Raw genomic sequence first — 22,164 nt, forward strand, 5'->3', positions numbered from 1 at the left:
CGTGGGGTGGCAGGGCAGGGGTGCAATGGGGTGGCATGGGGGTGCTATGGGGCACTGCTGGGATGCAATGGGGTGGCAGTGCAGGGATGCAATGGGGTGGCATGGGGGTGCTATGGGGCACTGCTGGGGTGCAATGGGGTGGCACGGGGGTGCTATGGGGCAGTGCAGGGATGCAATGGGGTGGCATGGGGGTGCTATGGGGCACTGCTGGGGTGCTGTGGGGCAGTGCAGGGATGCAATGGGGTGGCATGGGGGTGCTATGGGGCACTGCAGGGGTGCAATGGGGTGGCAGTGCAGGGGTGCAATGGGGTGGCACGGGGGTGCTATGGGGCACTGCAGGGATGCAATGGGGTGGCAGTGCAGGGGTGCAATGGGGTGGCACGGGGGTGCTATGGGGCACTGCTGGGGTGCTGTGGGGCAGTGCAGGGGTGCAATGGGGTGGCACGGGGGTGCTATGGGGCACTGCAGGGATGCCGTGGGGCAGCGAAGGGATGCTGGGGGGTGACACAGGGATGCTATGGGGCACTGCAGGGGTGCAATGGGGTGGCAGTGCAGGGGTGCAATGGGGTGGCACAAGGATGCTGTGGGGCACTGCTGGGGTGCTGTGGGGCAGTGCAAGGATGCTGGGGGGTGACACAGGGGTGCTATGGGGCAGTGCATGGATGCCATGGGGCAGTGCAAGGATGCTGGGGGGTGGTACAGGGATGCTATGGGGCACTGCAGGGATGCAATGGGGTGGCACGGGGGTGCTATGGGGCAGTGCAGGGATGCTATGGGGCAGTGCAGGGGTGCAATGGGGTGGCACGGGGGTGCTATGGGGCACTGCAGGGGTGCCGTGGGGCAGCGCAGGGATGGTGGGGGGTGACACAGGGATGCTATGGGGCACTGCTGGGGTGCTATGGGGCAATGCAGGGATGCTGGGGGGCAGTGCAGGGATGCTGGGGGGTGACACAGGGATACCATGGGGCAGTGCAGGGCTGCAATAGTGTGGTATAGGGATGCCATGGGGTGCCACAGGGAGGCTGTGGGGCAGCAGGGGATATCACGGGGACAATGTGGGGCAGCAGGGGATGCTGTAGGGCAGCAGGGGAGGCCATGGGGCAGCAGGGAACGCCGTGGGGCAGGGGACGCTGTGGGGCGGCCGTGGGGCAGCAGGCGACGCCATGGGAACGCTGTGGGGCAGCTGTGGGGCAGCAGGGGACGCCGTGGGGCAGGAGGGGATGCCGTGGGGACGCCATGGGGCAGCGGGGTGGCTGTGGGGCAGCAGGGAATGCCGTGGGGCAGCAGGGGATGCTGTGGGGCAGCTGGGCGGCCATGGGGTGGCCGTGGGGCAGCAGGGGACACCGTGGGGCGGCCATGGGGCAGCGGGGTGTCCGTGGGGCAGGGGACGCCGTGGGGCAGCAGGGGATGCCATGGGGACGATGTGGGGCAGCAGGGGACGCCATGGGGCAGGGGATGCCGTGGGGCAGCAGGGGACACCATGGGGCGGCAGGGGATGCTGTGGGGACAATGTGGGGCAGCAGGGGATGCTGTGGGGCAGCCATGGGGCAGGGGACGCCGTGGGGCAGGGGACGCTGTGGGGCAGCAGGGGACACCATGGGGTGGCAGGGGATGCTGTGGGGACAATGTGGGGCAGCAGGGGATGCTGTGGGGCAGCTGTGGGGCAGGGGACGCCGTGGGGCAGGGACGCCGTGGAGCAGCCGTGGGGCAGCAGGGGATGCTGTGGGGCAGCCATGGGGCAGGGGAGGCCATGGGGCAGCCATGGGGCAGGGGACGCTGTGGGGCAGGGATGCCGTGGGGCAGCCGTGGGGCAGCAGGTGACGCCGTGGGGCGACCGTGGGGCAGTGGGGTGTCCATGGGGCAGTGGACACTGTGGGGCAGGTGACGCCGTGGGGACACTGTGGGGCAGCAGGGGACGCCATGGGGCAGCCATGGGGCAGGTGACGCCGCGGGGCAGGGGACGCCGTGGGGCGCTTCGCAGGACCCACCTGTGACCAGGCACTTGCTGGCGTCGCCGGCGGGCACGGCCAGTGCGCGGAAGGGCGAGCGCGGGATCTCGTCGCCGCCGTACTTGACCGTGATCGTGTAGCGCCCGGGCACGTCGGGCACGTAGGACACCGTGTAGGTGCCGTCCCCGTTGTCCCGGATCGCCGCCTTCTTGGGCTGCCCCTCGGGGTCCTGCGCGGGGCCGGGTCAGCACCGGGAACCGGAACCGGGAACCGCGGGGGGCGGCTGGGGGATGGGGTGCAGGGACCCCCCGGGCGTTGCAGCATGCACAGGGGTGCAGGGACAACCCCCCATGCGGGGGTTGCAGCATGCAACGGGTGCAGGATGGTTGCAGGGACGCCCCCAGGCATTGCAGTGTGCAATGGGTGCAGGGACAACCCCATGTCAGCATTGCAGCATGCAATGGGGTGCATGGACACCCCTGGGCATTGCAGCGTGCAATGGGGTGCAGGAACGCCCCAGGCATTGCAGCGTGCAATGGGGTGCATGGACACCCCATGTTGGCATTGCAGTGTGCAATGGGGTGCATGGACACCCCTGGGCATTGCAGCATGCAGTGGGGTGCAGGGACCCACCCCATGTCAGCATTGCAGCGTGCAGTGGGGTGCAGGGACACCCCCAGGGCATTGCAGCGTGCAATGGGGTGCAGGGACAACCCCCCATGCGGGGGTTGCAGCATGCAACAGGGTGCAGGGAAGCCCCCATGCTGGCATTGCAGCATGCACAGGGGTGCAGGATGGTTGCAGGGACGCCCCTGGGTGTTGCAGCATGCAATGGGGTGCAGGGACACCCCCGTGCTGGCATTGCAGCGTGCACGAGGGTGCAGGGACACCACTGGGAACTGCAGCATGCAACGGGGTGCATGGACACTCCCGGGCATTGCAGCATGCACAGGGGTGCAGGATGGGTGCAGGGACACCCCATGCCGGGCATTGCAGCGTGCAACGGGGTGCAGGGACACCCCCAGGACATTGCAGCATGCACGGGGGTGCAGCACAGTGCAGGATGGATGCACTGCATCCCCAGGGCACTGCACCATGCACAGCTGCAATACTGGCTGCAATGCACCCCTGAGCACAGTGCAGGATGGCTGCAATGTACCCCCAGGTCATTGCAGCATGCACAGGGGCTCCGCACGCTGCAGGATGGCTGCAATGCACCCCCAGGTCATTGCACCATGCCCAGGGGCTCTGCACACTGCAGCAGGGCTGCAATGCACCCCCAGGTCATTGCACCATGCAGAGCAGCTCCGCACGCCGCAGCACGGCCACAATGCACCCCCAGGTCATTGCACCATGCACAGCTGCAATATTGGCTGCAATGCACCCCAGGTCATTGCAGCACGCAGAGGGGCTCCACACGCCGCAGCACGGCCTCAATGCACCCCCAGGTCATTGCACCATGCACAGCTGCAATACTGGCTGCAATGCACCCCCAGGTCATTCCACCATGCACATCTACAATATTGCCTGCAATGCGCCCCCCCGGTCATTGCACCATGCACAGCTGCAATATTGGATGGCTACAATGCACCCCCAGGTCATTGCACCATGCACAGCTGCAATACTGGCTGCACTGCACCCCCAGGTCATTGCACCATGCACAGCTGCAATACTGGCTGCAATGCACCCCGCAGCAGCTCAGCACACTGCAGCACGCCCACAATGCACCCCCGGGTCATTGCACCATGCACAGCTGCAATATTGGCTGCAATGCACCCCAGGTCATTGCAGCACGCAGAGGGGCTCGGTGTGCTGCAGGATGGCTGCAATGCACCCCCAGGTCATTGCACCATGCACATCTACAATATTGGCTGCACTGCACCCCCAGGTCTTTGCACAATGCACAGCTGCAATATTGGCTGCAATGCACCCCCAGGTCATTGCAGCACACAGAGGGGCTCAGCACGCTGCAGGATGGCTGCAATGCACCCCCAGGTCATTGCACCATGCACAGCTGCAATACTGGCTGCAATGCACCCCCAGGCGCTCCGCACGCCGCAGCACGGCCGCAATGCACCCCCAGGTCATTGCAGCATGCACAGCTGCAATATTGGCTGCAATGCACCCCCAGGTCATTGCAGCACACAGAGGGGCTCAGCACGCTGCAGGATGGCTGCAATGCACCCCCAGGTCATTGCACCATGCACAGCTGCAATACTGGCTGCAATGCACCCCCAGGTCATTGCACCATGCAGAGCGGCTCCGCACACCGCAGCACGGCCGCGCTGCAGCCCCAGGTCATTGCACCATGCACAGCAGCTCTGCACGCCACAGCCCAGCCACAATGCACCCCAGGTCATTGCAGCATGCACAGCTGCAATACTGGCTGCAATGCACCCCCAGGTCATTGCAACATGCCCAGGGCCTCTGCATGCCGCAGCACGGCTGCAGTGCACCCCCAGGTCATTGCAGCACACAGAGGACCTCAGCACGCTGCAGGACGGCTGCAATGCACCCCAGGTCATTGCAGCATGCACAGCTGCAATACTGGCTGCAATGCACCCCGAGTCATTGCAGCATGCACAGCTGCAATACTGGCTGCAATGCACCCCCAGGTCGTTGCACCATGCACAGCTGCAATACTGGCTGCAATGCACCCCGAGTCATTGCAGCATGCACAGCTGCAATACTGGCTGCAATGCACCCCGGGTCATTGTACCACACACAGCTGCAATACTGGCTGCAATGCACCCCTAGGTCATTGCACCATGCACAGCTGCAATACTGGCTGCAATGCACCCCCAGGTCATTGCACCATGCACAGCAGCTTAGCACACTGCAGGATGGCTGCAATGCACCCCCAGGTCATTGCACCATGCACAGGCGCTCCGCACGCCGCAGCACGGCTGTGCTGCACCCCCAGGTCTTTGCACCATGCACAGCTGCAATATTGGCTGCAATGCACCCCCAGGTCATTGCAGCACACAGAGGGGCTCAGCACGCTGCAGGATGGCTGCAATGCACCCCCAGGTCGTTGCACCATGCACAGCTGCAATACTGGCTGCAATGCACCCCCAGGTCGTTGCAGCATGCACAGCTGCAATACCGGCCGCACTGCAGCCCGCGGCGCTCACCAGGATCTGCACGGTGAGCAGCCCCTCGCCCGCGTCGCGCGCGTCGATGGTGAACTCCACGGGCAGGCTGGCGGGGATGCCGCTGGCGCTCAGCCCCGGCCCGCTCGCGCGCACCTTGCTGGCGTCGTGCGCCGGCAGCGCCTTGATCTTGAAGGGGCTGCGGGACACGGGGACACGGGGACACGGGGACAGCGGGGACAGCGGGGTCAGCGGGGTCAGTGGGGCCGGGACCCCCCTGTCACCCCCGGGTCCCCCCTGTCACCCCCCGGGTCCCCCCGTCACCCCCGGGTCCCCCCTGTCACCCCCAGGTCCCCCCCTGTCACCCCCGGGTCCCCCCGTCACCCCCAGGTCCCCCCTGTCACCCCCAGGTCCCCCTGTCATCCCTGGGACCCCCTGTCACCCCCCGGGTCCCCCCCGTCACCCCCGGGACCCCCCTATCACCCCCAGGTCCCCCCTGTCACCCCACGTCCCCCCCGTCACCCCCAGGTCCCCCCCGTCACCCCCAGGTCCCTCCTGTCACCCCCAGGTCCCCCCTGTCACCCCCGCGTCCCACTGTCACCCCCGGGACCCCCGCGTCATCCCCAGGTCCCCCCTGTCACCCCCGGGTCCCCCCTGTCACCCCCCCAGGTCCCCCCTGTCACCCCCGGGTCCCCCCCGTCACCCTCGGGACCCCCCCTGTCACCCCCAGGACCCCCTGTCATCCCCGGGACCCCCCTGTCACCCCCAGGTCCCCCCTGTCACCCCTGGGACCCCCTGTCACCCCCAGGTCCCCCTGTCACCCCCGGGTCCCCCCGTCACCCCCGGGTCCCCCCTGTCACCCCTGGGTCCCCCCTGTCACCCCCAGGTCCCCCCCGTCACCCCCGGGTCCCCCCGTCACCCCCAGGACCCCCCGTCACCCCCGGGTCCCCCCCGTCACCCCCGGGACCCCCTGTCACCCCCGGGACCCCTCCCTGTCACCCCCGGGTCCCCTCCCCGTCCCCGTCGTCACCTGCGCGGCACCTCCTGGTCCGCGTATTTCACGGTCACCGTGTAGGGCCCGTCGGTGGCCGGGGTGTAGTTGACCTTGTGGGTGCCGTCCCCGTTGTCACGGACCTCCACGGGCTCCGCCAGGCCTGCGGGGGACGCCATCAGTGGGGCAGGGCGGCCCGTGGGGCTGGGCAGCCTATGGGGCCGGGCTCCCCATGGGGAGGGCAGCCTATGGGGCAGGGCAGCCCGTGGGGCTGGGTGCCCCGTGGGGCTGGATACCCTGGGGCAAGGGGCACCATGGGGCTGGGCATCACATGGGGCTGGGCATCCCATGGGGATCGGCATTCCATGGGGCAGAGCATCCCATGGGGCAGAGCATCCTATGGGGCAGAGCACCCCATGCAGCAGGGCATCCCATGGGGCAGAGCATCCCGTGGGGCTGGGTACGCCGTGGGGCAGGGCAGCCCCATGGGGAGGGCAGCCTATGGGGCAGGGCGGCCCGTGGGGCTGGGTGCCCCGTGGGGCTGGGTACCCTGGGGCAAGGGGCACCATGGGGCTGGGCATCCCATGGGGCTGGGCATCCCATGGGGATCAGCATTCCATGGGGCAGAGCATCCCATAGGGCAGAGCACCCTGTGGGGCAGAGCACCCCATGCAGCAGGGCATCCCATGGGGCAGAGCATCCCAGAGCAGAGCACCCCATGGAGCAGGGCACCCTGTGGGGCAGAGCATCCTGTGGGGCAGAGTACCCCAGGGCAGAACATCCCATAGGGCAGAGCACCCAATGGGGAAGGGCACCCCATGGGGCAGGGCAGCCCGTGGGGAAGGGGAGCCTGTGGGGCTGGGTACCCTGGGGCAAGGGGCACCATGGGGCTGGGCATCACATGGGGCTGGGCATCCCATGGGGATCGGCATTCCATGGGGCAGAGCATCCCATGGGGCAGAGCATCCTATGGGGCAGAGCACCCCATGCAGCAGGGCATCCCATGGGGCAGAGCATCCCGTGGGGCTGGGTACGCCGTGGGGCAGGGCAGCCCCATGGGGAGGGCAGCCTATGGGGCAGGGCGGCCCGTGGGGCTGGGTGCCCCGTGGGGCTGGGTACCCTGGGGCAAGGGGCACCATGGGGCTGGGCATCCCATGGGGCTGGGCATCCCATGGGGATCAGCATTCCATGGGGCAGAGCATCCCATAGGGCAGAGCACCCTGTGGGGCAGAGCACCCCATGCAGCAGGGCATCCCATGGGGCAGAGCATCCCAGAGCAGAGCACCCCATGGAGCAGGGCACCCTGTGGGGCAGAGCATCCTGTGGGGCAGAGTACCCCAGGGCAGAACATCCCATAGGGCAGAGCACCCAATGGGGAAGGGCACCCCATGGGGCAGGGCAGCCCGTGGGGAAGGGGAGCCTGTGGGGCTGGGTACCCTGGGGCAAGGGGCACCATGGGGCTGGGCATCACATGGGGCTGGGCATCCCATGGGGATCAGCATCCCATGGGGCAGAGCATCCCATGGGGCAGAGCACCCCATGCAGCAGGGCACCCTGTGGGGCAGAGCATCCTGTGGGGCAGAGTACCCCAGGGCAGAACATCCCATAGGGCAGAGCACCCAGTGGGGAAGGGCAGTCCGTGGGGCTGGGTACCTCATGGGGCAGGGCAGCCTGTGGGGCTGGGTACCCTGGGGCAAGGAGCACCATGGGGCAGGGCATCCCATGGGCTGGAGCACCCCATGGGGCAGGAATCCCGTGGGGATCAGCACCCCATGGGGCTGGGCATCCCATGGGGCAGAACACCCCATGGAGCAGGGCAGAGCACCCCATAGGGCAGAGCACCCCATGGGGCAGTGTACCCCAGAGTAGAGCACCCCATGGGGCAGAACATCCCATGGGGCAGAGTACCCCAGGGCAGAGCACCCAGTGGAGAAGGGCGCCCTGTGGGTCGGAGCATCCTGTGGGGTAGAGCCCCCCATGGGTCAGAGCATCCCATGGGTCAGAGCATCCCATGGGACAGAGCACTCAATGGGTCAGACTCCCCATGGGGCAGACCCCCCATAGGTCAGAGCACCCCATGGGTCAGACCTCAACGTGGGTCAGACCCACCATGGGTCAGAGCATCCTGTGGGGCAGAGCACCCAATGGGGCAGAGCACTCGATGGGTCAGACCCCCCCGTGGGTCACAGCCCCCCCATGGGTCAGACTCCCCATAGGTCAGACCCCCTGTGGGTCAGAGCCCTCCATGGGTCAGATCCCCCATGGGTCAGACCCCCGCCATGGGTCAGACCCCCATAGGTCAGAGTCCCCCATAGGTCAGACCCCCGTGGGTCAGAGCACTCATTGGGTCAGAGCCCCCTGTGGGTCACAGCCCTCATAGATCAGCCCCACCGTGGGTCAGATCCCCATAGATCAGACCCCCATAGGTCAGACCCCCCATAGATCAGACCCCCATAGATCAGCCCCCCATAGGTCAGACCCCCATAGATCAGACCCCCCGTGGGTCACAGCCCCATAGGTCAGACCCCCCATAGATCAGACCCCCATAGGTCAGACCCCCATAGGTCAGACCCCCCATAGATCAGACCCCCCATAGAGCAGCCCCCCATAGGTCAGACCCCCATAGATCAGACCCCCGTGGGTCACAGCCCCACAGATCAGCCCCCCGCGCCCCCAGCCCCGCGTACCCGTGGGTCCCAGCACGGCCACCTCGAGCGGCGCCAGCCCCGCGGCGCTGCAGTCCACGGTGAAGCTGTGGGGCAGCCGCGCGCGCACCGTGGGGCCCAGCCCCGGCCCCGAGCACTTGACCTTGCCGGGATCCACCACGGCTGCCACCGGCACCCGGAACGGGCTCCCTGCGGTGACGGCGTCAGCGCGGGGACGGGGACAGCGGGGACAGTGTGGGGACATGGGGACATGGGGACAGTGTGGGGACATGGGGACAGTGGGGACAACGGGGACAGTGTGGGGACATGGGGACACAGGGACAGGGGGGACAGTGTGGGGACAGCGGGGACATGGGGACAGTGTGGGGACATGGGGACAGTGTGGGGACATGGGGACACAGGGACAGGGGGGACAGTGTGGGGACATGGGGACAGCGGGGACATGGGGACAGTGTGGTGACATGGGGACAGCAGGGACATGGGGACAGTGTGGGGACATGGGGGCACAGGGACAGGGGGGACAGTGTGGGGACATGGGGACAGCGGGGACATGGGGGACAGTGTGGGGACATGGGGACACAGGGACAGTGGGGACAACGGGGACAGTGTGGGGACATGGGGACACAGGGACGGGGGGACAGTGTGGGGACATGGGGACAGCGGGGACATGGGGACAGTGTGGGGACATGGGGACAGCGGGGATGGGGGGACGGGGACACCGGGGACAGCGGGGACGGGGGGACAGGGACAGCAGGGACAGTGGGGACAGCGGGGACAGTGTGGGGACAGTGTGGGGACAGTGGGGACAGCGGGGACAGCGAGGACAGGGGGACAGTGGGGACAGTGGGGACACTGTGGACATGGGGACATGGGGACAGTGGGGACAGTGGGGACATGGGGACACGGGGACACCGTGGACACGGGGACACAGGGACAGCGGGGACAGTGGGGACAGCACGGGGACACTGGGGACAGCGGGGACATGGGGACACGGGGATACAGGGACAGCAGGGACGGCGGGGACGATGGGGACACGGGGACAGCGCAGGGACACTGGGGACGGCGAGGACAGCAGGGACACAGGGACACCGGGGACACCAGGGACAGCGGGGATAGCGGGGACCTCCTCCACCCCACAGCCACCCTGCCCTCTCCCACGGCCTGCTCCCCAGCCCTGTCCCCGTCCCTGTCCCCATCCTGTCCCATCCCCGTCCTCATCCCTGTCACTGTCCTCGTCCCATCCCATCCCTCTCCCCAGCCCATCCTGTCCCTATCCCCATTCTCATCCCATCCCTGTCCCCATCCCTGTCCCGATCCTGTGCCCATCCCTGTCCTCATCCCCATACCCATGCCTGTCCCCGTCCCCATCCCCATCCCGTCCCTGTCCTCGTCCCTGTCCCCATCCCTGTCCCCGTCCTGTGTCCGTCCCTGTCCCCATCCCCATCCCCGTGCCTGTCCCTGTCCCTGTCCCCATCCCGTCCCTGTCCCCATCCCTGTTGCCGTCCCCGTGCCTGTCCCCATCCCATCTCTGTCCCCATCCCTGTCCCCATCCTTTGCCCGTCCCTGTCCCTGTCCCCATCCCTGTCCCCATCCCTGTCCCCGTCCCTGTCCCCGTCCCTGTCTCCATCCCGTCCCTGTCCCCGTCCCCGTCCCAATCCCATCTTGTCCCTGTCCCCATCCCATCCCCATTCCATCCCTGTCACCATCTCCTCCCTGTCCCCATCCCATCCCGTCACTGTCCCTATCCTGTCCCTGTCCCCGTCCCATCCTGTCCCTGTCCCCATCCCGTCCCCGTCACCATCATATCCTGTCCGCATCCCATCCCTGTCCCCATCCTGTCCCTGTCCCCATCGTATCCCGTCCCTGTCCCCATCCTGTCCCTGTCCCCATCCCATCCCCTCCCCGTCCCCATCCTGTCCCTGTCCCCACCCCCATTCCATCCCCATCCCCGTCCCCATCCCATCCCCGTCCCCATCCCGTCCCCGTCCCCATCCTGTCCCTGTCCCCGTCCCCATCCCATCCCTGTTCCCATCCCATCCCTGTCCCCATCCCCATCCCATCCCTGTCCCCATCCCGTCCCCGTCCCCATCCTGTCCCTGTCCCCGTCCCCATCCCGTCCCCACCCCGTCCCGGTCCCCGTCCCGTCCCATCCCTGTCCCTGTTCCCATCCCATCCCTGTCCCCATCCCCATCCCTGTCCCCATCCCCATCCCATCCCTGTCCCCATCCCGTCCCCATCCCCATCCTGTCCCTGTCCCCGTCCCCATCCCATCCCTGTCCCCATCCCTATCCCCATCCCTGTCCCCATCCCATCCCTGTCCCCATCCTGTCCCCGTCCCCATCCCTGTCCCTGTCCCCATCCTGTCCCCGTCCCCACCCCGTCCCGGTCCCCGTCCCCGTCCCCGTCCCGTCGCGGTCCCCGTCGCGGTCCCCGTCGCACCGGGGATGGCGTGCCCTCCGAAGGTGATGTTGACGTCGTAGTCCCCGGCGGTGAAGGGGACGTACTCCACGGTGCAGCTCCCGTCCTTGTTGTCCTTGCAGGACATCTTGGCCTCCGAGGGGCCCTCGATGGCCAGGCCCAGCCCGCCGGTGCCAGCGCCCCTGGGGGACACGGGGACACTGAGGGGACAGCCCCGCCGGGGGTCCCCAAGGGCCAGCGGAGCCGGGGGACAAGGATGGGGGACAGGGTGGCACCGGGAGCCGCTGCCACCAATGGATGGGGGGCCACCGAGGTGCCACCTGGGTGGCCATGTCCAGAGCAGGGTGTCACATCCGTGGCGGGGGACAGGGGTGTCATATGTGGCAGGGTCCCATGGGTACAGTGGGGGACAGAGGCACCCCATGCAGAGGATGGAGATGTGACATCCATGGCAGGGTGTCACATCCATGGTGGGGTGTCACATCCGTGGCAGGGTGTCACATCAATGCCAGGGTGTCACATCAATGGCAGGGTGTCACATCCGTGGCAGGATGTCACATCAATGGCGGGGTGTCACACCAATGGCAGGGTGTCACATCAATGGCGGGGTGTCACATCCATGGCGGGATGTCACATCCGTGGCAGGGTGTCACATGCATGGCAGGATGTCACATGCAGGGCAGGGTGTCACATCCATGGCAGGGTGTCACACACACATTGGGACTATAGAGGTGCCACACGTGAGGCCACCACGTGCACCATGGGGAACAGAGGTGTCCCATATATAGTAGGGGATGGAGATGCCACATCAATGGCAGGGTGTCACATCCATGGCAGGATGTCACATGCATGGCAGAATGTCACATCCATGGCAGGATGTCACATCCATGGTGGGGTGTCACATGCACATCAGGGCTATGGAGGTGCCACACGCGAGGCCACCACGTACCCAGTGGAGGACAAGGTCCCCATACGTGTATGAGGATGGAGATGTCACATCCATGGCAGGGTGTCACATCCATGGCAGGATGTCACATCAATGACAGGGTGTCACATCAATGCCAGGGTGTCACACCAATGGCAGGGTGTCACATCCATGGCAGGGTGTCACATCCGTGGCAGGGTGTCACATGCATGGCAGGATGTCATATCCATGGCAAGGTGCCACATCAATAGCAGGGTGTCACATCCATGGCGGGGGACAGGGGTGTCATATATGGCAGGGCCCCATGGGTACAGTGGGGGACAGAGGCACCCAAAGCAGAGGATGGAGATGCCACATCCATGGCAGGGTGTCACATCCATGGTGGGGTGTCACATCCATGGTGGGGTGTCACATGCACATCAGGGCTATGGAGGTGCCACACGCGAGGCCACCACGTACCCAGTGGAGGACAAGGTCCCCATACATGTATGAGGATGGAGATGTCACATCCATGGCAGGATGTCACATCAATGACAGGGTGTCACATCCATGACAGGGTGTCACATGCATGTCGGGGCTATGGAGGTGTCACATGCAAGGCCACCACATGCACCGTGGGGGACAGAGGTGTCCCATATATAGTAGGGGATGGAGACACCACATCCATGGCAGGATGTCACATCCATGGCAGGATGTCACATGCACATTGGGACTATAGAGGTGCCACACGCGAGGCCACCACGTGCTGCACATGCTGCATGCCCAGGGCTGGGCAGGGTGCACTGTGCGTGGCAGGGGACACCGGTGACACGGGGGGGACACGGGTGACACGGGGGGACATGGGTGATGCAGCGGGGACACAGGTGACATGGGGGGGACGCGGGTGACACGGTGGGGACACGGGTGACATGTGGGTGACACGGGTGGGACACGGGTGACACGGGGAGACACGGGTGACACAGCAGGGACGCGGGTGACATGGGGGGACATGGGTGACACAGCGGGGACACAGGTGACGGGGGGACACGGGTGACACAGAGGGGACACAGGTGACACGGGGACACATGGGTGACACGGCAGGGACACAGGGGACACGGCGGGGACACAGGTGACATGTGGGTGACACAGGGGGACATGGGTGACACGGCGGGGACGCGGCTGATGCAGAGGGGACACGGGTGACACGGGGGGACATGGGTGACGCAGAGGGGACGCAGATGACATGGAGGGGATGCGGGTGACACGGGGGGACACGGGTGACACGGTGGGGACACAGGTGATGCGGGGGGACACAGGTGACACGGTGGGGACATGGGCGACACGGTGGGGACACGGGTGACACGGCGGGGACACGGGTGACACGGGGGGGACGTGGGTGACACAGGGGGGACACGGGTGATGCAGAGGGGACACAGGTGACACAGCAGGGACACAGGTGACATGGGGGGACACAGGCAAAACAGCGGGGACACAGGTGACATGACGGGAACACAGGTGATGCAGCGGGGACACGGGTGACACGGGGGGACACGGGTGACACAGGTGACACAGCGGGGACACGGGTGATGCAGAGGGGACGCGGGTGACACGAGGGGACGCGCGTGACACGGGGGGACACAGGTGACACGGGGGGACACGGGGGACACAGGTGACACGGGGGACACAGGTGACACGTGGACACACGGGTGACACACGGGTGACACGGAGGGGACACTCGTGACACGGGGGGCACACAGGTGACACAGGGGGACACAGGTGACACAGGGGGACACGGGGGACACGGTGGGGACACGGGGCCCACCTGGTCTCCACGGTGAAGCGGTTGGCCGTGTTGACCAGGCCGCCCTCCAGGCCGGGGCCGTGGGCGCGCACGCGGCCGGGCTCGCAGCCCTCGGCCACGGCCACGCGGAACGGGCTCTTGGGGACCGCCACGTCCTCGTACGTCACCTCCACGCGGTGCACGCCTGGGGACGGCGACGGCGACGGCGTCAGCGCGGGGACACCCGGACCGCACCAGGGGGACGGGGTCCCGCATGGGGTTGGGGTCCCTCATGGGGGCTGGGGTCCCTCATGGAGGTTGGGGTCCCTCATGGAGGTTGGGGTCCCTCATGGAGGTTGAGGTCCCACATGGGGTCTGGGGTCCCTCATGGGGGTCTGGGGTCCCTCATGGGGTCTGGGGTCCCTCATGGGGATTGGGGTCCCTCATGGGGTTGGGGTCCCTCATGAGGGCTCTTGGGGACCGCCACGTCCTCGTACGTCACCTCCACGCGGTGCACGCCTGGGGACGGGGACGGCGACGGCGTCAGCGCGGGGACACCCGAATGGCACCCGGGGGGGACAGGGGGTCTCGGGTCCCGCATGGGGGCTCTGGGGTCCCTCATGGGGTTGGGGTCCCTCATGGGGTCTGGGGTCCCTCATGGGGGCTCTTGGGGACCGCCACGTCCTCGTACGTCACCTCCACGCGGTGCACGCCTGGGGACGGGGGGGGGCATCAGCGTGGGGACACCCGAATGGCACCCGGGGGGGACAGGGGGTCTGGGGTCCCTCATGGGGGCTCTGGGGTCCCACATGGGGTTGGGGTCCCGCATGGAGGTTGAGGTCCCACATGGGGTCTGGGGTCCCTCATGGGGGCCTAGGGTCCCTCATGGGGTTGGGGTCCCTCATGGGGGGTTTGGGGTCCCACCTGGGGTCTGGGGTCCCGCATGGGAGTTGAGGTCCCTCATGGGGTCTGGGGTCCCTCATGGGGGCTGGGGTCCCTCATGGAGGTTGAGGTCCCTCAGGGGGGTTTGGGGTCCCTCATGGGCCTGGGGTCCCTCATGGGGGCTGCGGTCCCGCATGGGGTTGGGGTCCCTCATTGGGGGTTTGGGGTCCCACAGGGGGTCTGGGGTCCCTCATGGAGGTTGGAGTCCCTCATGGGGGGTTTGAGGGTCCCTCATGGAGGTTGAGGTCCCACATGGGGTCTGGGGTCCCTCATGGAGGTTGGGGTCCCGCATGGGGGTCTGGGGTCCCTCATGGGGTTGGGGTCCCTCACGAGGTCTGGGGTCCCTCACAGGGTCTGGAGTCCCTCACGGGGGGTTTGGGGTCCCTCATGGGGGTTCGGGTCCCTCATGGGGTCTGAGGTCCCGCATGGGGTCTGGGGTCCCGCATGGAGCTTGGGGTCTCTCATGGGGGGTTTGGGGTCCCACATGGGGGTCTGAGGTCCCTCATGGGCCTGGGGTCCCTCACGGGGTCTGGGGTCCCTCATGGGGGTCTGAGGTCCCATATGGGGGTCTGGGGTCCCTCACGGGGTCTGGGGTCCCGCATGGGGTCTGGGGTCCCTCACGGAGGTTGGGGTCCCTCATGGGGTCTGGGGTCCCACATGGGGGGCTGGGGTCCCTCATGGGGGGTTTGGGGTCCCGCATGGGGTCTGGGGTCCCTCATGGGGTCTGGAGTCCCTCACGGGGGGTTTGGGGTCCCTCATGGAGGTTGGGGTCACTCATGGGGGTCTGGGGTCCCTCATCGGGCTTGGGGAGGTCCCTGGGAGGGGAATTTGGGGGGGTCCCTGATGGGGGTTTGGGGGCTCCCAACTGGGCATTCGGGGGGGTCCCAGGTGGGGATCTGGGGGTTCCTGGCTGGGGCGTTTGGGGGGTCCCTGATAGGGGATTTGGGGGGGGGTTTCCTGACTGTGGGGTTGGGGGGTCCCTCATTGGGGGGGTCCCTCATTGGGGAGGTTCAGGTGTCCCTGACCGCAGGGTTGGGGGCCCCTCATTGGGGAGGTTTGGGGGGGTCCCTCACTGCGGGGTTGGGGTGGGTCCCTCATTGGGAAGGTTCAGGGGTCCCTCACTGGAGGGTTGGGGGTCCCTCATTGGGGAGGTTTTGGGGTGTCCCTCATTGGTCCCTCATTGGCACCTCATTGGGGAGCTCCGGGGGTCCCAGACCGCAGGGTTGGGGGAGTCCCTCATTGGGGAAGTTTTGGGGGGTCCCTCATTGGGGAGGTTCAGGGGTCCCTCACTGCGGGGTTGAGGGTCCCTCATTGGGGAGGTTTTGGGGGGTCCCTTATTGGGGAGGTCCCTCACTGCGGGGTTGGGGGTCCCTCATTGGGGAGGTTTTGGGGGGTCCCTCATTGGGGAGGTCCCTCACTGCGGAGTTGGGGGTCCCTCATTGGGGAGGTTTGGGGGGTCCCTCATTGGCTCCTCATTGGGGAGCTCCGGGGGTCCCAGACTGCAGGGTTGGGGGTCCCTCACTGGGGAGGTTTGGGGGTCTCCCTCATTGGCTCCTCATTGGGGAGGTTTTCGGGGATCCCTCACTGCGGGGTTGGGGGTCCCTCACTGGGAAGGTTTGGGGGGTCCCTCATTGGTCCCTCATTGGCTCCTCATTGGGGAGCTCCGGGGGTCCCAGACCGCAGGGTTGGGTGGGGGTCCCTCACTGGGGAGGTTTTGGGGGGTCCCTCATTGGCTCCTCATTGGCTCCTCATTGGGGAGCTCCGGGGGTCCCAGACCGCAGGGTTGGGTGGGGGTCCCTCACTGGGTAGGTTTTGGGGGGTCCCTCATTGGCTCCTCATTGGCTCCTCATTGGGGAGCTCCGGGGGTCCCAGACCGCGGCGTTGGGGTGTCCCCCCTCCGTGTCCCCCCCCCTGCAGCGGGTCCCCTCTCGGTCCCCGTCTCACCGTCCTCGTAGGGGGTGTAGTCCACGCGGTAGGTGCCGTCGCCGCGGTCGGTGACGTAGGTGTCCGTGGTGGCCCCGGACGGGTTGAGCACGCGCGCCTTGACGTGGGGGCCGCCGCTCTTGGTGAGCGCCCGCGCGTCCACCGTGAACTCGGTGCTCACCTCCCGCAGCACCCCTGGGTGCAGCGCGTCAGCCGGGGGGCGGCGGGGACCGCGGGGACCGCGGGGGGCCAGGAGGGGACGCGTCCCGTGGGGAGGAGGAGATGGGGCCCCGTGGGGAGAAGGTGGCAGGGGAGACGGTGATGGGTCCTCATAGGGACTTAGTGACAGTTCCCATGGGGAGATGGCGATGGGTCCCCATAGGGACATAGTGACAATGCCCATAGGGAGATGGTGACAATGCCCATGGGGAGATGGTGACGGTTCCCGTGGGGAGAAAGTGGCAGTTCGTGTAGGGAGATGGTGTTGGGTCCCCATAGGGACATAGTGACAATGTCTATGGGGAGATGGTGACAGTTCCCATGGGGAGATGGTGACGGTTCCCGTGGGGAGAAGGTGGCAGTTCGTGTAGGGAGATGGTGATGGGTCCCCATAGGGACTTAGTGACAGTTCCCATGGGGAGATGGCGATGGGTCCCCATAGGGACATAGTGACAATACCCATGGGGACATAGTGACAGTTCCCATGGGGAGACAGTGACAGTTCCCATGGAGAGAAGGTGGCAGTTCATGTAGGGAGATGATGATAAGTCCCCATAGGGACATAGTGACAATTCCCATGGGGAGATGGTGATAGCGCCCATGGGGAGAAGGTGGCAGTTCTTGTAGGGAAATGGTGATGGGTCCCCATAGGGAGACGGTGATGGGTCCCCATAGGAACTTAGTGACAATGCCAATGGGGAGATGGTGACAGTTCCAATGGGAAGAAGGTGGCAGTTCTTGTAGGGAGACGGTGATGGGTCCCCATAGGGACATAGTGACAGTTCCCATGGGGAGATGGTGACAGTGCCCATGGGGAGAAGGTGGCAGTTCATGTTGGGAGATGGTGATGGGTCCCCATAGGAACATAGTGACAGTTCCCATGGAGAGAAGGTGGCAGTTCTCATAGGGAAATGGTGATAAGTCCCCATAGGGACATAGTGACAGTCCCCATGGGGAGGAGGCCATGGGTTCTCATGGGGAGGGGTTGGCAGCTCTCCAGGGAGAGGAGATGATGCCCAAGGGGGAAGAAGTGACAGGTCCCCATGGGAAAGAGGTGACAGTTTCCATGGGGAGGAAGGAGACAATGGATCCTATGGGTAGGAGACAATGGATTCCCATTGAAATGAAGTGACAGTCCCCACGGGGAGAAGGCAATCGTCACCATGAGGAGGACAATGTGGTCCCTATGGGGAGGAGCTGATGGGCCTCCATGGGGAGGAGGCAATGGTGCCCATTGGGGAGAAGGTGGCAGCCCCCTGAGAAGGTGACAGTCCCCATGAGAAGGTGACAATCCCCATGAGAAGGTGGCAGTCCCCATGGGGAGAGGGCAATCATCACCATGAGGAGGACTCCATGGTCCCTATGGGGAGGAGCTGATGGGCCTCCATGGGGAGGAGGCAATGGTGCCCAGTGGGGAGAAGGTGACAGACCCCTGAGAAGGTGACAGTCCCCATGGGGAGAAGGCAATCATCACCATGAGGAGGACTCCATGGTCCCTATGGGGAGGAGCTGATGGGCCTCCATGGGGAGGAGGCAATGTTGCCCAGTGGGCAGAAGGCGGCAGCCCCCTGAGAAGGTGGCAGTCCCCATGAGAAGGTGACAATCCCCATGAGAAGGTGACAGTCCCCATGGGGAGAAGTCAATCGTCACCATGAGGGGGACTCCATGGTCCCTATGGGGAGGAGCTGATGGGCCTCCATGGGGAGGAAGCAATGGTGCCCAATGAGGAGAAGGCGGCAGCCCCCTGAGAAGGTGACAGTCCCCATGAGAAGGTGACAGTCCCCCTGAGAAGGTGACAGTCCACATAAGAAGGTGACAGTCCCCATGGGGAGAAGGCAATCATCACCATGAGGAGGACTCCATGGTCCCTATGGGGAGGAGCTGATGGGTGCCCATGGGGAGACCATGGAAGTCCCTACAAGGAGGAGGTGCCACCAGACGGGCACCCTGAGGAGGTGACAAGGGGCCCCAACACCAGGAGGTGCCAACGCCACGGGGTCCCCGCGCTCACCTCGGGGCTCCACGCCGGGGCCGTAGACCTTGACGCCGCTGGTGTCCACGGCCGGGTCGACGGTGACGCGGATGGGGAACTTGGGCACGGGGTGCCCGCCGTACTTGATGGTGATGGTGTAGGCGCCGGGGCAGGCGGGCGTGTAGGTGATGGCGTAGGTGCCGTCGCGGTTGTTCTGGATGAGCACCTCGGCCTTGACGCCCGCGTCCGAGATGATCTCGATGGTGAGCTCGGCGTCGCCCGCTTTGGAGCAGTCCACCAGGAAGGTGGCCGCCTCGCCGGCCTTGCCGCGCTCCAGCCCCGGCCCGCTGGCCGTCACCTTGCTGGGGTCGAACACGGGCTTCACGTCGGCCTTGAAGGGGCTGCCGGGGATGTGGTGCTCGGCGAAGAGGATGTTGATGGCGTACTCGCCCGGCTCCGTGGGCAGGTAGGACACGGAGCACGAGCCGTCGCCGTTGTCCTGGCACTCGATCTTGGCCTCGCACGGGCCCTCCACGGTGAGGCCCAGCCCGCCGGTGCCGGCGCCCTTGGTGTCGATGGTGAAGGGCGCCGGGGTGCCCACGAAGCCGCCCTGCAGCCCCGGCCCGTAGGCGCAAACCTGCGGGGCGGCACCGTTGGTGTGCACCCGTGCAACGGGGCGCGCGGGTGCAAACACGGAGGGCACGTGGGGCATGCAGCATGCGTGGGCAAATGCACGCGAGGAGGGAGCGGGAGGAGCGTGCATGGCGCTTGCACACGTGTGTGTAGGTGTATGCACGCTCTGCACGCCTGCGTGCAAGCAGGGAGGGTGCAAGGAGTGAGCGGAGGGGTGTGCAAGGGGGGAGCGTGTGTGAGGTGTCTGTGTGCAATTGCACGCATGCCTGACACAATTAGCACACGTGTGGGAGCGTGTGATCACCGAGCAAGGGGTGGGAGTGTGCATGGAGCGTGCATGGAGTATGCATGGAGTGTGCATGGAGTGTGCATGGAGCATGCATGGACCATGCATGGAGTGTGCATGGAGTGTGCATGGAGCATGCATGGAGCATGCATGGAGCGTGCACACACTTGCACACGCACCAAGCACAATCAGCACACGCGTGGGGAGCGCGTGATCACCAAGCAAGGGGTGGGAGTGTGCATGGAGTGTGCATGGAGCGTGCATGGAGCGTGCATGCAGCGTGCATGGAGTGTGCATGGAGCATGCATGGAGCGTGCATGGAGTGTGCATGGAGCATGGATGGAGTGTGCATGGAGCATGCACACACTTGCACACGCACCAAGCACAATCAGCACACGCGTGGGAGTGCGTGATCACAAAGCAAGGGGTAGGAGCGTGCAGGGAGTGTGCATGGAACATGCATGGAACATGCATGGAGCGTGCATGGAGCATGCATGGAGTGTGCATGGAGCGTGCATGGAGCATGCACACACTTGCACATGCACCAAGCACAAGCAGCACACGCGTGGGGAGCGCGTGATCACCAAGCAAGGGGTGGGAGTGTGCATGGAGTGTGCATGGAGCGTGCATGCAGCGTGCATGGAGCATGCATGGAGTGTGCATGGAGCATGCATGGAGCATGCATGAAGCATGCACACACTTGCACACGCACCAAGCACAATCAGCACACGCGTGGGGAGTGCGTGATCACAAAAAGCAAGGGGTAGGAGTGTGCATGGAGTGTGCATGGAGCATGCATGGAGTGTGCATGGAGCATGCACGCACTTGCACACGCACCAAGCACAATCAGCACACCCGCGTGCAAGCCAGGAGCGCTCGATCAATGAGTGTGCAGCGTGAGCATGCACATGTGCAAACACACACGCGCGTGGGGAGCACGCACCCATCAAGCGAGCTGCAGGAGCGTGCACACGAGCGTGACACACTCGTGTCCCATCGCACACGCGCGTGCAACACGGGCACCGAGCAAGCGTGCCGAGCTCACCTTGGAGGGGTCGGGGGGCAGCACGGCCTCCACGGCGAAGGGGCTGCCGGGCACGGGGTGCCCGTCGTAGGTGACGTCCACCTTGTAGGGCCCCTCCTCGGGGGGCATGTACTTGACGCAGTGCGTGTCGCTCGTGGCGCCCGTCTCCACCTTGCAGGGGATGGGGCGCCGCGAGGGCGACGTGATCTTCACCTCCACCTTGCCCTGGCCGCCGGCGCCGCGCGTGTCCACCGCGAACTCCTGGTCCTTGCCCACGTCCACCTCTGTGGGGACGCGGCGTCAGCGCGGGCACCGTGGGCACCGCCGTGGGGTCCTCCCATGCATGGGGGACCCAAATCCCACCCCACGGTGCATCCCGTGTGTAGGAGGTCCCATATCCTGCCCAGAGTGCATCTCATGCATGGGCATCCTATGCCATGATGGGGTGCCACCATCCCAGGGTGTCACCCATGAATGGGAGGGACACAAATCCCATCCCATGGTGCATCCTGGCTGCAGGAGGTCCCATATCCTGCCCGGGTGCATCTCGTGCATGAGCATCACATACCATGCATGGGTGCCACCACCCCAGGGTGCCACCTATGCATAGGAGGGACCCAAATCCCACCCTAGGCTGTGCCCCATGTGCAGGAGGTCCCATATCCTGCCAGGATGCATCAGCCCAGGGTGCATCTCGTGCATGGGCATCCCATACCATGATGGGGTGCCACCATCCCAGGGTGCCACCCATGCATGGGAGGGACCCAAATCCCACCCCACGGTGCATGCTGTGTGTAGGAGCTCCCATATCCTCCCCAGGGTGCATCTCTTGCATGGGCATCCTATGCCATGATGGGGTGCCACCACCCCAGGGTGCTACCCATGCATGGGAGGCATCTAAATCCCACCCTAGGCTGTGCCCCATGTGCAGGAGGTCCCATATCCTGCCCAGGGTGCATCAGCCCAGGATGCATCTCGTGCATGGGCATCCCATGCCATGCTGGGGTGCCACCACCCCAGGGTGCCACCCATGCATGGGAGGGACCCAAATCCCACCCCACAGCGCATCCCATGTGTAGGAGGTCCCATATCCTGCCCAGGGTGCATCTCATGCATGGGCATCCTATGCCATGCTGGGGTGCCACCACCCCAGGGTGCTACCCATGAATGGGAGGGACCCAAATCCCACCCTAGGCTGTGCCCCATGTGCAGGAGGTCCCATATCCTGCCAGGATGCACCAGCCCAGGGTGCATCTCATGCATGGGCATCCCATGCCATGCTGGGGTGCCACCACCCCAGGGTGCCACCCATGCATAGGCGGGACCCAAATCCCACCCTAGGCTGTGCCCCATGTGCAGGAGGTC

General features: G+C 65.7%; 1 protein-coding gene across 1 annotated transcript in view; it reads right to left on the bottom strand.

The window, feature by feature from the left end:
* The window catches only part of LOC104569353 (filamin-C-like), a gene marked incomplete at both ends in the record, with an annotated part of 59,329 nt that extends 38,246 nt beyond the window's left edge, over nucleotides 1-21,083 (bottom strand). Inside the window, 9 exon segments of the mRNA XM_088530955.1 lie at nucleotides 1,989-2,178; nucleotides 5,084-5,240; nucleotides 6,072-6,195; nucleotides 8,720-8,887; nucleotides 11,138-11,298; nucleotides 13,843-14,005; nucleotides 16,687-16,860; nucleotides 18,896-19,493; nucleotides 20,821-21,083. Coding sequence (XP_088387081.1) covers nucleotides 1,989-2,178; nucleotides 5,084-5,240; nucleotides 6,072-6,195; nucleotides 8,720-8,887; nucleotides 11,138-11,298; nucleotides 13,843-14,005; nucleotides 16,687-16,860; nucleotides 18,896-19,493; nucleotides 20,821-21,083 — 1,998 coding nt within the window.
* Nucleotides 21,084-22,164: the final 1,081 nt, after the last annotated feature.

The sequence above is a fragment of the Tinamus guttatus genome, unplaced genomic scaffold (genome assembly GCF_059628265.1).
Source record: "Tinamus guttatus ecotype Peru unplaced genomic scaffold, ASM5962826v1 Tinamus_guttatus_pri_ptg000396l, whole genome shotgun sequence".
NCBI lineage: Eukaryota > Metazoa > Chordata > Aves > Tinamiformes > Tinamidae > Tinamus > Tinamus guttatus.